This window comes from Protomyctophum parallelum (assembly GCF_964188405.1).
Source record: "Protomyctophum parallelum genome assembly, chromosome: 11".
Lineage (NCBI taxonomy): Eukaryota > Metazoa > Chordata > Actinopteri > Myctophiformes > Myctophidae > Protomyctophum > Protomyctophum parallelum.
This window is the reverse complement of record NC_139707.1, coordinates 47,388,715-47,403,048: the sequence shown is the minus strand read 5'-3', so window position 1 is coordinate 47,403,048 and position 14,334 is coordinate 47,388,715. Positions and strand designations below refer to the sequence as shown.

At 43.3% G+C, this 14,334-nt stretch overlaps 1 protein-coding gene across 1 annotated transcript in view; it reads right to left on the bottom strand.

Annotated features, from left to right (window-relative positions):
- The window catches only part of LOC310866654 (poly(rC)-binding protein 3-like), a gene marked incomplete at its 5' end in the record, with an annotated part of 34,170 nt that extends 21,112 nt beyond the window's left edge, over window positions 1–13,058 (bottom strand). The window contains 7 exons of the mRNA XM_083776346.1: window positions 557–631; window positions 2,557–2,685; window positions 3,478–3,609; window positions 4,719–4,835; window positions 5,280–5,312; window positions 5,479–5,502; window positions 12,981–13,058. Coding sequence (XP_083632472.1) covers window positions 557–631; window positions 2,557–2,685; window positions 3,478–3,609; window positions 4,719–4,835; window positions 5,280–5,312; window positions 5,479–5,502; window positions 12,981–13,058 — 588 coding nt within the window. The remainder of the gene's footprint in view (window positions 1–556; window positions 632–2,556; window positions 2,686–3,477; window positions 3,610–4,718; window positions 4,836–5,279; window positions 5,313–5,478; window positions 5,503–12,980) is intronic.
- Between the last annotated feature and the right edge of the window lie 1,276 nt (window positions 13,059–14,334).

The window sequence follows — 14,334 nt, the reverse complement described above, 5'->3', positions numbered from 1 at the left end:
GACAAGAGTTGGCTTTGTCCGCGGCGTAAACGTCTTTAAATAAATACTTTCTGAAGAGTCTATGAGGAAAATGAGAACGGGGATTTATTTTCCGGGGTCTCTCGAGGGGGCGGGACTGCGACGCTCTATAGTCACTGGGAGTCTTTCAGCATGGTATGGATAGTCACTGGGAGTCTTTCAGCATGGTATGGACAGTCACTGGGAGTCTTTCAGCATGGTATGGACAGTCACTGGGAGTCTTTCAGCATGGTATGGACAGTCACTGGGAGTCTTTCAGCATGGTATGGACAGTCACTGGGAGTCTTTCAGCATGGTATGGACAGTCACTGGGAGTCTTTCAGCATGGTATGGACAGTCACTGGGAGTCTTTCAGCATGGTATGGACAGTCACTGGGAGTCTTTCAGCATGGTATGGATAGTCACTGGGAGTCTTTCAGGACGGCATGCGAGGGAACAAAGTAAAGGAGACCTGAGTCACACTAACAGGCAGTGGCTGCTGGTGCTGCAGTGAAAGGTGGAGGTCGGCGTTGGATGCCACCAGCGGCTCGACTCTTACCTGGCCACCTGAAAAAATGACGGGTGTCGAGGCGGGCTTTGGGCGGTAAGGGATGGTGGCACCTTTGGGTGGGGACTGGGGGGGGGGGGGAGAGAGAGAGAGCGGAGAGGCAGAGGACAGGGTTAGATAGACAGTATAGTCTCGCGTAGCCAGAAAACTGTTCCACAATCTCCGAATGCTAGAGTCTGGACCTACAGCCACATGAGTATGGACCTACAGCCCCATGAGATGGACCTACAGCCCCATGAGTATGGACCTACAGCCCCATGAGATGGACCTACAGCCCCATGAGATGGACATACAGCCCCATGAGATGGACCTACAGCCCCATGAGATGGACCTACAGCCCCATGAGATGGACATACAGCCCCATGAGATGGACCTACAGCCCCATGAGATGGACCTACAGCCCCATGAGATGGACCTACAGCCCCATGAGTATGGACCTACAGCCCCATGAGATGGACCTACAGCCCCATGAGATGGACCTACAGCCCCATGAGATGGACCTACAGCCCCATGAGTATGGACCTACAGCCCCATGAGATGGACCTACAGCCCCATGAGATGGACCTACAGCCCCATGAGTATGGACCTACAGCCCCATGAGTATGGACCTACAGCCCCATGAGTATGGACCTACAGCCCCATGAGATGGACCTACAGCCCCATGAGTATGGACCTACAGCCCCATGAGATGGACCTACAGCCCCATGAGATGGACCTACAGCCCCATGAGATGGACCTACAGCCCCATGAGATGGACCTACAGCCCCATGAGTATGGACCTACAGCCCCATGAGATGGACCTACAGCCCCATGAGATGGACCTACAGCCCCATGAGATGGACCTACAGCCCCATGAGATGGACCTACAGCCCCATGAGTATGGACCTACAGCCCCATGAGATGGACCTACAGCCCCATGAGTATGGACCTACAGCCCCATGAGTATGGACCTACAGCCCCATGAGTATGGACCTACAGCCCCATGAGATGGACCTACAGCCCCATGAGTATGGACCTACAGCCCCATGAGATGGACCTACAGCCCCATGAGTATGGACCTACAGCCCCATGAGTATGGACCTACAGCCCCATGAGTATGGACCTACAGCCCCATGAGATGGACCTACAGCCCCATGAGTATGGACCTACAGGTCTTCATTAAATCAGAATTCATGAAATGAACTGCTGAGAGTTCTGCTGTGTTCTCCTGTGTCTGCCTGATCGACAGATGGATTTATCAACAATTAAGACTTAAGACCCGTTCTCAATGGAGCCAATAATGAAAAGCTTTGCTATTCCTTCCTATGGAAGGCATTTCTCAATCTCCAACATACTCTATCTTCATAAAAAGCTATATAATTCTATTCTAGTTTTTATTTTAATTCCTATTCTTAGTCCTTCTGTTCTATGTTTGCTTCGTCTAGTCGGCTATTCTATTCTAGAAGTTAAAGACCATTAAGCATTTATTGCAACGCTATTGCATTTAGTAGGGTGGTGTGGCTTATCTGCTCATGTGATATCTCACATTACCTGAATGTGCACCGAGACACAGCGCTGATATCAACAACCCCCCCAGAGACACAGCGCTGATATCAACAACCCCCCCAGAGACACATCGCTGATATCAACAACCCCCCCAGAGACACAGCGCTGATATCAACAACCCCCCCAGAGACACAGCGCTGATATCAACAACCCCCCCAGAGACACAGCTCTGATATTAACAACCCCCCCAGAGACACAGCGCTGATATCAACAACCCCCCCAGAGACACAGCGCTGATATCAACAACCCCCCCAGAGACACAGCTCTGATATTAACAACCCCCCCAGAGACACAGCGCTGATATCAACAACCCCCCCAGAGACACAGCTCTGATATTAACAACCCCCCCAGAGACACAGCGCTGATATTAACAACAAATAAACCTTCTGCGTTCCATGTCTCAATGAACTATCGCTGCGCTGTGGAATGTGTTACTGTTACTGTACCTCCAGCATGACCACACAGATCTGTTTCACACACTGGATAATGGCTTCTGGGGTGCCAGAGATTGTCACTGCACGCTCCGTGGAGTTGGGCAGCATGTCCCCCGCTACCTGGACCTGGGCCCCTGTGGACTGGAGAGAAGAACCATTAAACCAGCTGGACCTGGGCCCCTGTGGACTGAGAGAGGAACCATTAACCCATTCTGACCTGAGATCAGATCTAAAAATGTCTTCTACATCCTGACAGTTTTTCTGAAAAAGCTATGTTTCTATGTCAGTGGTTCTTCGATTCTTCAAAAATAGCAGACCTACAAGCTCTTAGCGTGCCACTCGGTGGCGCGCTATGAGCTTGTAGATCTGCTATTTTTCAATAGCTAAAGCATAACATAATGCTAACACCAAAAGGGGTTCCCACTCAAAATGGGTTAAACCATATTTCGATTTTCGCATTGCAACTTTTTTCAGGACTAGAAAGCCTGCAGTTTCTATTAGCTTGTATTCCCCATCGATGATGTCGCTGGAAGACGGTTTCTGAACTGCCCACAGCCCTCCTATGAGACACAGACCGAGTAGGAAAAAAATCGTGTCACTTTTCATGATTATTAGGGAGGACCTATTATATGAAGATCGGTTGAAAAGTGGTGAAGTGGTCCTTTAAGTGCAACTTCATTGGGCACATCTGAACAGAAAAGGTATCATTTCGTTTCATGCTCTTCTTAGTCTGAAGAGGAGTGTCCGCTCAGAATGCCATCTGCACTTAAGGGAATGACTTCAGGGACTGACGGTAGCAATTTGTTGCACTTCTCCGTGGACGAGAGCTACTGGTTGAGGGGGCTAAAGTGTTTTGCTTGAAAAATACACGTTAATTTGGTCTTCAGGAAAATAATTGCGCCATCCCCTTGTAGACCCACTACCCATACGTACCTCTCTCATCTCCTTTATCTTGGAGCCTCCTTTTCCGATGAGCGATCCACACTGGCTGGCCGGGACCACGAGTCGCAGCGTGACGGGGGGCTTGCTGATGGCCGGACTGTTGCTCATGGAATTGATTATGTCCTGGAAAATAAGAAAATAAATGCCATGAATCGGCATCAGAGAGAGAGAGAGAGATAGATGTCCGAGACGTGATCCTTTGCAATGACAACTATTTCATGTTATGTAATATTAAAGTGCCCGTGTGGAAAAGTGTAGAAAAACATAAAGGCGTATACGAGTAAATTGAGAAGCGATTGAAAAAAATATGCAAGCTTTAGATCTGCTGGTTGATCAGACGAAGACTGACATCTGGGATCTCTCCGCAGCGCTGAATCTGTCTGACTCATGTTTGTTTGTGTGTTTGTTTGTAGGCATTAGCAAGAATGAAGTTATAATCATCTTGCTGTCTGCAAGCAAGGGGAGAATCAAAGTCAAATGATATTTGACTTTGATTCTTTGATAATGCTCAACATTCATATTAAAGCCTGTAGAAACCAGTCTTAAACAAGCAAGGTGTTTAATTGAATTTGCAAATCGATATCCACACGATATGAGATGCAGCACGTTAAGAAATGAGCACCGATTGATCAGGGTCGACATAACACTCCTGAGACAACAGCTCATATGCACCGCACGCACGTCGCACGCACGCACGCACGCACGCACGCACGCACGCACGCACGCACGCACGCACGCACGCACGCACGCACGCACGCACGCACGCACGCACGCACGCACGCACGCACGCACGCACGCACGCACGCACGCACGCACGCACGCACGCACGCACGCACGCACGCACGCACACACACACACACACACACACACACACACACACACACACACACACACACACACACACACACACACACACACACACACACACACACACACACACACACACACACACACACACACACACACACACACACACACACACACACACACACACACACACACACACACACACACACACACACACACACACACACACACACAGTATTTGTCCTGTAAATCTGTACTGTAAAGTATATTTCATATTGTCGTTGTCAGGTGGAAACCTTTCATGTCCAAAACCATTTATTTTCCACGGGGGAAAAAAATATTTCAATGGAGCTTATGTAGAGGTAGTTATTATTTACTGTAGTCACAACAATTTCCCATGAGCTCATACATACGCTCATACGTACCTCCTCAAACTTATAGGCGATCATTGCAAAAGCCTTGAAGATGGCGTCCGTCGGCCCTGTGATGGTCACGATCCTCTCTGGACAGTTGCCTTCAGAGATGTTGATGCGCGCTCCACTCTGAAAACAATCACAACGGAACAAAAACAATATTCTTTAAATATAAATACAAATAAAAGTATTTCTTCCTTCATAAGTTCATTGTAAAATGACGTGACCTCTTCGCCTTCATCTTCTCTATATTACATTCTCTATCTATAATAAGCTGCTCAACGTCAATGACATTTAATGTGGGTGGGTGGAACCTTGAGGAGCCCCTGATCTGTTAATCGAAGTGGCGATTTCGGAGACTTCGGAGAAAAAAAAAGGCTGTTGCCTAGCAGTAGCAACTATAACAATGGGTCATTGTTTCTCAGATGCATCACACTTTTACTGGGTTCTTGTTCATTACAGAGAAATGGTGGTCTGAATGTCAATATACAGCTGCGTGCTATAAGGGTTTATTGCATTATTACTAGAAATATACACAGATATCTGTACATTGCATTAGACACTGAAACCTACCTCTTCTCGCATCTTCTTTACCGTTTCTCCTTTCTGGAACAAAAGTGAAGGCACAGCATCCATAAGGAGGAGGAGTATAAAGTATAAACTCAAGGTATAATGTTCAGTATACTTCTTGACAGTTGAGAGTCACAAACAATATGTGCTTCCCCAAATCCCTCTGACAGTGAATGAACAAAAAGAGCTGGCACAACTTTACCTTTCCAATTATGCTTCCCACCTCCTGCAACGGAAACAGACAGGAGAAAAACGATTTGTGAAGCATTTCTTGAATCATTCATGAAAGTTTAATGCCTTTGAGTCCTGTTAAATAATCTTTCCTGCTCTGATTGTTGTTGATGTTGTTGTTCGTGTGAATAGTACAGGACAGACTAATGAGGGTCAAACCTTCCATATACACGCCATCACTCTACATGAGAGGAGCGGTGTTTGGTTGGTGAGAGAGACACACAGGGAGACTTCTGTAGCCTTATAAAAATAACAATAAATATTCCAACAAAAATGAACACAAATGTGACAACTAATGAGTCTCATGAAACCATTCTGACCTGAGATCAGATTCTAAAAATGTCTTCTACGTCCCGACAGTTTTCCATTCTGACCCGAGATCAGATTCTAAAAAATGTCTTCTACGTCAGTCGTTCTTAGATTTTTCAAAAATAGCAGACCTACAAGCTCGTAGCGCGCCACTCGGTGCCGCGCTATGAGCTTGTAGGTCTGCTATTTTTCAATAGCTAAAGCATAACATGATGCTAACACCAAAAGGGGTTACATGCAGAAAGGAATACATGCACTGCGCGAAAAGCATGGAATACGGATGTTGTGTATATTACAGGAAACTCCCGTTAAACTTTCCAACAAACTCCGGTAAACTCCCGAATTGTACCATCACACCTGTACATTACCGTATATTAACTGTATATGCTGCTAAACTTGAGGTTTACGGGCAAAATACAGTGCCCATAATTGCTCTTTTCACGCAGTGTTGCGTGTACGGTAGATGATTAGACGACACGATGAGCAATGAGCAAGAAAAGAAAACGAATTAAAATATATTTTTAGCCACTGTATTTTAAGGTATGTGTTCACCTAGACTCAGGGAGACCTTTAATTGGTCAATTAAATTCAGGTAATGTTATTATGTAACAGTAGGTTTTCCTCTAATAGGATTCTAACAAGGTTAACCCATTTAGGCCTGACGTCGAAAAAAAAAAAAAACGTTAGCTCTGAAATAATACATAGCTACCGGTATTCAAAGATTAGTGCCGCATTTTTACGATTCTTCAAAAATAGCAGACCTACAAGCTCGTAGCGCGCCACTCGGTGGCGCGCTATGAGCTTGTAGATCTGCTATTTTTCAATAGCTAAAGCATAACATAATGCCAACACCAAAAGAATTTCCGCCCAAAATGGGTTAAACTGGCATGAAAAGCCCTTAAGCCGGTTATGTGGTTCCCAAACATTTTCATGTCAAGGACCCCCAAATTGATATATATGTATTAACCCACGGACGACCCCCATTTGAAAACACAGCAGGGACCCCCCCCCCCCCCCATAAGGGAAGATTTTTACGGCTCTAGCAGTGATTCTCAACCCGTTTAATTTCAAGTTTGACATGCATTAGTCTACAGACCCCCCATTTAAAATGCCATTTCTATCTCTGAGAACCCGGATTTATATTGTAAAATCAATGTTAATTTCAAACAAGCTCAGATCTACAAGCTCAACAAGCTCATAGCGCGGCACCGAGTGCCGCGCTGTGAGCTTATAGATCTGAGCTTGTAGATCTGAGCTTGTAGATCTGCTATTTTAGAAAAAAATCATGAAACAACGTTAAATTCACTATGTCACTCACTTTGCCATTTACTTTATGCATGCGCCATACCCTATCTATTCTTTCACAGCGAGCGTTTTTAACTCAAATCGTTGCTTCCGGGGAGGTCACTGGAACAACATATTTACAGATGGTGGCCGGTGGCCAAATACTAGATAATGTTTGGGGTCCTTACCGTCCTTGGCATGAAATATTGAGCACCATGTGATACAGAAACAAACTGTAGGTATTTCAGAAAACTGTCAGGATTTAGAAGACTTTTTTTTTTTTTATCTCTAAATGGGTTAAAAGCGACATACGGGTTAAAAACATGGCAGGCTGACCTTATATAGTACACTGTGATGTAAACAATTATAAAAATAATTATGTGTGTCGTTACTTAAGATTTACAGTGTGGCAAATTCTATATGAATGTGGAATGAAAGTTATTAGACACATCCATCACGGTGTGCTTTAAGGTCAGCCGGACATTCTTTCGCCCCTTCTAATTTCTTTAATCCATTCTGGACGGGAAAACCCTTTTGGTGTTTTTAGCATTATGTTATACTTTAGCTATTGAAAAATAGCAGATCTAAAAGCTCGTAGCGCGGCACTCGGTGGCGTGCTATTTTGTTTAAATCGTGAAAATGTGGCGCAAATCTTGTTTGAATATATATTCTTTCAGAGCGAACGTTCCTGGAACAACATATTTTCAGATGGGGGTCGGAAGGCCAATTATTACATAATGATTCTAGGGGTCCTTGACATGAAAATGTTTGAGAACCACTGATATAGAAACACAGGGTTTTTCAATCAGAAAACTGTCAGGATTTAGAAGACGTTTTGTAGAACCGTTCCCAGGTCAAAATGGGTTAACATGTACAAGAAAACTAATTAGAAAAATCAATCAATGTATAGTGTTTCATTTCAACAAATTACATCCCCCAGTCCTCAGTAAACCTCCTGCAATAACGTGATTACCTGGAATGCATCCACAACGTTTGGCGTCTGTTGTCAGTGGTAAGTAACTACCGGTAAGTATAGGTTTACTCACGCACTGTCGGGAACCCCTTTTGGTGTTTTTAGCATTACGTTATACTTTAGCTATTGCAAAATAGCAGATCTACAAGCTCATAGCGCGCCACCGAGTGGCGCGCTACGAGCTTGTAGGTCTGCTATTTTTGAAAAGTCGTGAAAATGTGGCGCAAATCTTTGAATATATATTCTTTCAGAGCGAACGTTTTTAACTCAAATCTTTGCTTCTGGGGGGTCCATGGAACTACATATTTTCAGATGGGGGTCGGCGGTCAATTACAAATCATTCTGGGGGTCCTTGACATGAAGATCCTGTCCGTAACACGACATAAGAAACATTCAGAAAGGTTATTCAGAAAACTGTCAGGATTTAGAAGGCATTAATGTAGAATCGATATACTGTTGCCCCCGTGACCCGAGTACGGATAAGCGGTTGAAGATGGATGGATGAATGGATGGATAATGTAGAATCGTCCTCAGGTCTAATAAGTACAATTTTGAGGTATTTGTACTTGTGTATTTCCAATTTTCAATACTTTTAAGTACATTTTGATGGCAATACTTTTTGCTTTTTGCTCAAGCCAATTCTGAATTCCGTCGTTTTACTTGTGAGTTGCGAACAGAGTATGAGGTTTGGGTTGTGTAGTTACCTTGCCATGATGTAACTCAAAATGTGGACAAGAAATAAAACAATAATTGCTCAAAGTGATTAGGAATTGATAATTAAACGCTTGATTCCGATTGGTCAATCGCTGAATTCAGCTGTGTGTTATTTCTTGATAACAGACCACTCCGCTCTATAACAGACCGCTGCCTAATCAAAACCCTCTGAGCACCGGCTGTGCCCCGCTTGATTTACTGCTGTTTCCAACATGACCGCCATGTACACACACACACACACACACACACACACACACACACACACACACACACACACACACACACACACACACACACACACACACACACACACACACACACACACACACACACACACACACACACACACACACACACACACACACACACAGCGACACACAATGTCATTTACAGCTATACGTTGCATTTGAGCGAGAAATAGACATAGCGGTATACCCGAAAATGGATGCTATTGGATCAACTCATGTCCTGGTTTTTTTTTAGAATCGTCCTCAGGTCTAATAAGTACAATTTTGAGGTATTTGTACTTGTGTATTTCCAATTTTCAATACTTTTAAGTACATTTTGATGGCAATACTTTTTGCTTTTTGCTCAAGCCAATTCTGAATTCCGTCGTTTTACTTGTGAGTTGCGAACAGAGTATGAGGTTTGGGTTGTGTAGTTACCTTGCCATGATGTAACTCCAAATGTGGACAAGAAATAAAACAATAATTGCTCAAAGTGATTAGGAATTGATAATTAAACGCTTGATTCCGATTGGTCAATCGCTGAATTCAGCTGTGTGTTATTTCTTGATAACAGACCACTCCGCTCTATAACAGACCGCCTAATCAAAACCCTCTGAGCACCGGCTGTGCCCCGCTTAATTTACTGCTGTTTCCAACATGACCGCCATGTACACACACACACACACACACACACACACACACACACAGCGACACACAATGTCATTTACAGCTATACGTTGCATTTGAGCGAGAAATAGACATAGCAGTATACCCGAAAATGGATGCTATTGGATCAACTCATGTCCTGGTTTTCCAACAGTGCTCCAGCCCTGCAGCTGGCCAGACGCAGCCGTGTTAGGTAGCCGTGTAATAAGCGTGATAATATCTGGTGGTTAATCACCTTCAGGGTGATTAACCCATTCTGAACGGGAAGCCATTTTGGTGTTAGCATCATGTTATGCTTTAGCTATTTTTGAAAAATCGAAGAACGACTGACATTTTTTTGAATCTGATCTCAGGTCAGAATGGGTTCATCAGACCAGTGTGTGTCCAGTGGAAACCTCGTATGAATCTGATCTCAGGTCAGAATGGGTTAACCACCTTGGCTTCGCCTCGGTGGGTAAACTCCCTGTGGGTGAACCTTAGCCAGATATTATCCCTGACATAATTATGCTCCTAATTGACTCAAAGTCACTCTTTCAGTACGTAAAGCAAGACAAAGAAAGTTGATTCAGACAATAGGAGCTATATCACCAGTACCGTTTTTTTTTTTTAATAAAAATGTTAACTTCCTGTTGATTTTGCCACTTTTATTAATAATAACCCCGGGCTGGTTCAGTGGATCCAGATCTTCCAATAGTAAAATCAACAATAAGTTAACTTTTGTATTAAAAAAACAAACAGTGCTGGGTTTGGTGATGTTCTATACCAGGGGTGGGCAACTGGCGGCCCGGGGGCCACATGCGGCCCCCTCCTTCACTTAATGTGGCCCTCAGGTTAATGTCAGAATACTGATTATAATGTTGGTTTCAGCTGTTTACAATTCCACAACATGCAAACATAATAATTACTTCAGTCTAAATTAGTAGCTCATTGCTTCAACACAAGTATAATTAAAGGTGCTACGACAGTAATATATGACCCTAGGAAGTGAGTGTGGAAATATATTGGCCCTCTCCATCGTCAAAGTTGCCCTCCCCTGTTCTATACAATTGTCTGAATAAACTTTATTTGTTTGAGAGCTGTTTCAGCGTACAATGTAAGTCAATGAGGAGCATATTTTGAATGATCAATTTCTAATCAATAGAGCAATTATATATTTTTTTGTATATATTTCTTGTCCACCTTTGGAGTTGCATCATGGCAAGGTAACTAACTAACTATACTCAACTAACTATACAACTCAAACCTCAAAAAAGTCTTGCCCTTTACCCCATTTAGACCTGAGATCAGATTCTACAAATGACTTCTAAATCATGACAGTTTTCTGAAAAACCTCATGTTTCTATGTCAGTGGTTCTCAAGTTACCTTTTTCATGTCAAGGACCCCAGAAATGTATCTGTATTTGGCCGTGGACCCCCATTTGAAAATATGTTGTTCCAGGAACCCCCCCAGAAGCAAAGATTTGAGTTAAAACGTTCGCTCTGAAAGAATATATAATCAAAGATTTGCGCCACATCTTCACGATTAAAAGAAAATAGCAGATCTACAAGCTCATAGCGCAGCACTCGGTGCCACGCTATGAGCTTGTAGATCTGCTATTATTCAATGGCTAAAGTATAACATAATGTTTAAAACACCAAAAGGTGTTCCCTTGTCCTGAGACTCCTGAATGGTCTTAAGTAAAACTACTTTTTTGAAAGTACTTTTTCTACCACTTAGTATAGTGGTTCCCAAAGTAGGGGTCCTTGAGGGAGTTCCAGGGGGTACCCAGCTAAATGATAGTTTGGAACCAAATGGACCCTTATATATGGGTCTAACTCTGAGAGTGTACAAATGGGTCCATTTGGTTCCATTTGTACACTCTCAGAGTTAAATTGACATTGATTTTACAATATAAATCGGGGGTCCCAGAGATAGAAATGCCATTAAATGGGGGTCCGTAGACTAATGCATGTCAAACTGGGGGTCCTTGAAATTAAACGGGTTGAGAATCAGCCGTAAACATGTTCTTATGGTATATATGCCCTGCAGGCATATATACTGTATTCCTCAGGCTCAGACAGAGTATATCCATAAATATACTGTATTCCTCATACTGAATTCCTCAGGCTCAGACAGAGTATATCCATAAATATACAGTATTCCTCATATATTTACTGCATTCCTCAGGCTCAAACAGAGTATATCCATATACATACTGTATTCCTCAGGCTCAGAAAGAGTATATCCATATATACACTGTATTCCTCATATATATACTGTATTCCTCAGATATACACTGTATTCCTCATATATATACTGAATTCCTCAGGCTCAGACAGAGTATATCCATAAATATACAGTATTCCTCATATATTTACTGCATTCCTCAGGCTCAAACAGAGTATATCCATATACATACTGTATTCCTCAGGCTCAGAAAGAGTATATCCATATATACACTGTATTCCTCATATATATACTGTATTCCTCAGATATACACTGTATTCCTCATATATATACTGTATTCCTCAGGCTCAGACAGAGTATATCCATATATACACTGTATTCGTATTCCTCGTGGAATGAACTCCAAAACTCATTCAAACTGATTTCAAAGGAATGCTCCAGAACATCTTTCACCGTGATTGCTCCTGCTTCAATTGATTTGTTTTACTGATGATAGTTCTGTATAAAAGCTCCGTATCCTGATTTATAATGTTATGTTTCGATGTATTGTTTTTTTGACTGTATTTTGTGTATTGTAACCTCGGCTACATTGAAAATGAGGGTCTTGCCCTCGAATACTGGACAACTCACCCCGGTGCTTGCCCGTTTTTCCTCCCGGAATTGTCACCAGCGAGGGGGATAACTTTGTAATATGCTATTGGCTGTTTGTATTATTTTTGGAAAAATATAAAAAAGATACTCCTGTGGAAAGGCTATATTATTTTACTTATATTGACCCAATAAACAATGTAGTATTATTTAGTATATGTAAGGTTTTGCCCACTCAAATGGTACCTCGTCAGATAATCCCCACATATCCTACAACAAAGGCTGTTCTGCTGTCATGAACGTTTATAGTTAGATAAATTCAAAGTCCAGCCGTCTGCTGTCCAGCCTCTCCCACCCCTCACTGGGGGAAATTCTGGGAGGAAAACAGAAAAGGGGTGAGTTGTCTTGTTACCTTGCCCTCAACTGTATTTCCGAGCATGAATAAAAGGTGATGATGATGATATCTCTTCAAACGGGGGTCCATTTGGGGGTCCTCGACATGACAACGTTTAAGGAACCAGTACTGGACCTTTTAGCGTACTTACTTTCCCATGCATGAGCAGCCGGATGGTGAGGGTGACGTTGAGACCACCGCCCTCTGACTGGACCTTGTTGGGGTCCATGCTGGGAGGAGGGGGGGGAGGGGAGGGGAGGGGGGGAGGGAGGGGAGGGGGGGAGGGAGGGAGGTCCCGGGACGGGAAGGCCTCGGGGTGGTACGGCAACCAGCCAGTCACCTGCCGACACACACACACACACACACACACACACACAATAAGTTAGTTTCAGGAGGTCATTTGGAACATAGAGAGAGAGAGACTTCGTTAACATAATATTTCATGTCAGGGACACCAGGGGGAGCACTTCGATTGACTGGAGCAAATCCCCGGCTGTGTCTGCGGAAATAAATTGCTTTCACTTTGACTTGAAATAATTGGCTACCGTCTTTTGCCAAGAACTCGTCCTCAAACCGGTAATGGTCTGGTCCAAAATACACCAGTGTTTACCGTTCCCCCCAAACATTGCAGACACCACACTCCATGCCATGACAAATTAGTCTTAGTGCAAAGAGGTAGATTTAGTTGGGTTTTTTTTTTTTGCACTACCTAGCAAAAAAATAAATCAAACACATTTATCCCATGTAGGCCTGACGTTGGCTCTGAAAGAATATATACTCAAAGATTTGTGCCGCATTTTCTACGATTTCTCAAAAATAGCAAGCTCGTAGCGCTACGAGCTTGTAGATCTGCTATTTTTCAATAGCTAAAGTATAACATAATGCTCAGTTAAAACACCAAAAGGGGTTCCCGCCCAGAATGGGTTATAGCCACAGCGGTGACAGTACCACTGGCATTGGCTAAACGTCATCAGTGTTTGTAAGAATAGACCGTGCAGCAGCAGAAGGCATTTGGGTCGTGACAGGCCTAATGCACCAACTGTACTAACTCCTAACTTTGTGTATGCAGTGTCTTTGAACACCCCCACCATGCAGAGCGCAGCATAGTGACTTCCATGAATCTTAAAGATGGAGTGCTGTGATTTTTGTACTTTTTTCTGAATTGCATTTGTGTCCATGTGGAGTTAACGTTTCTCTAATTGCCCCCCCCAGTCTGGTTATTAGTGGCGCTTTTTCCACTTTGGTGGTTTATGAGTTAAGCCATTTAGGCCCGACGTCGAAATAAAAAAAATGTGTTTTTAAAATGTATTCTTTTCTGAATGTTTCTATATCAGTGGTTCTCAATATTTCATGTCAAGGACCCCAAAAATATATGTATTTGGCCGCCGACCACCATCTGAAAATATGTCGTTCCAGGGACCTCCACAGAAGCAAAGATTTGAGTTAAAAGTGTTCGCTCTGAAAGAATATATATTCAAAGATTTGCGCCACATTTTCAAGATTTT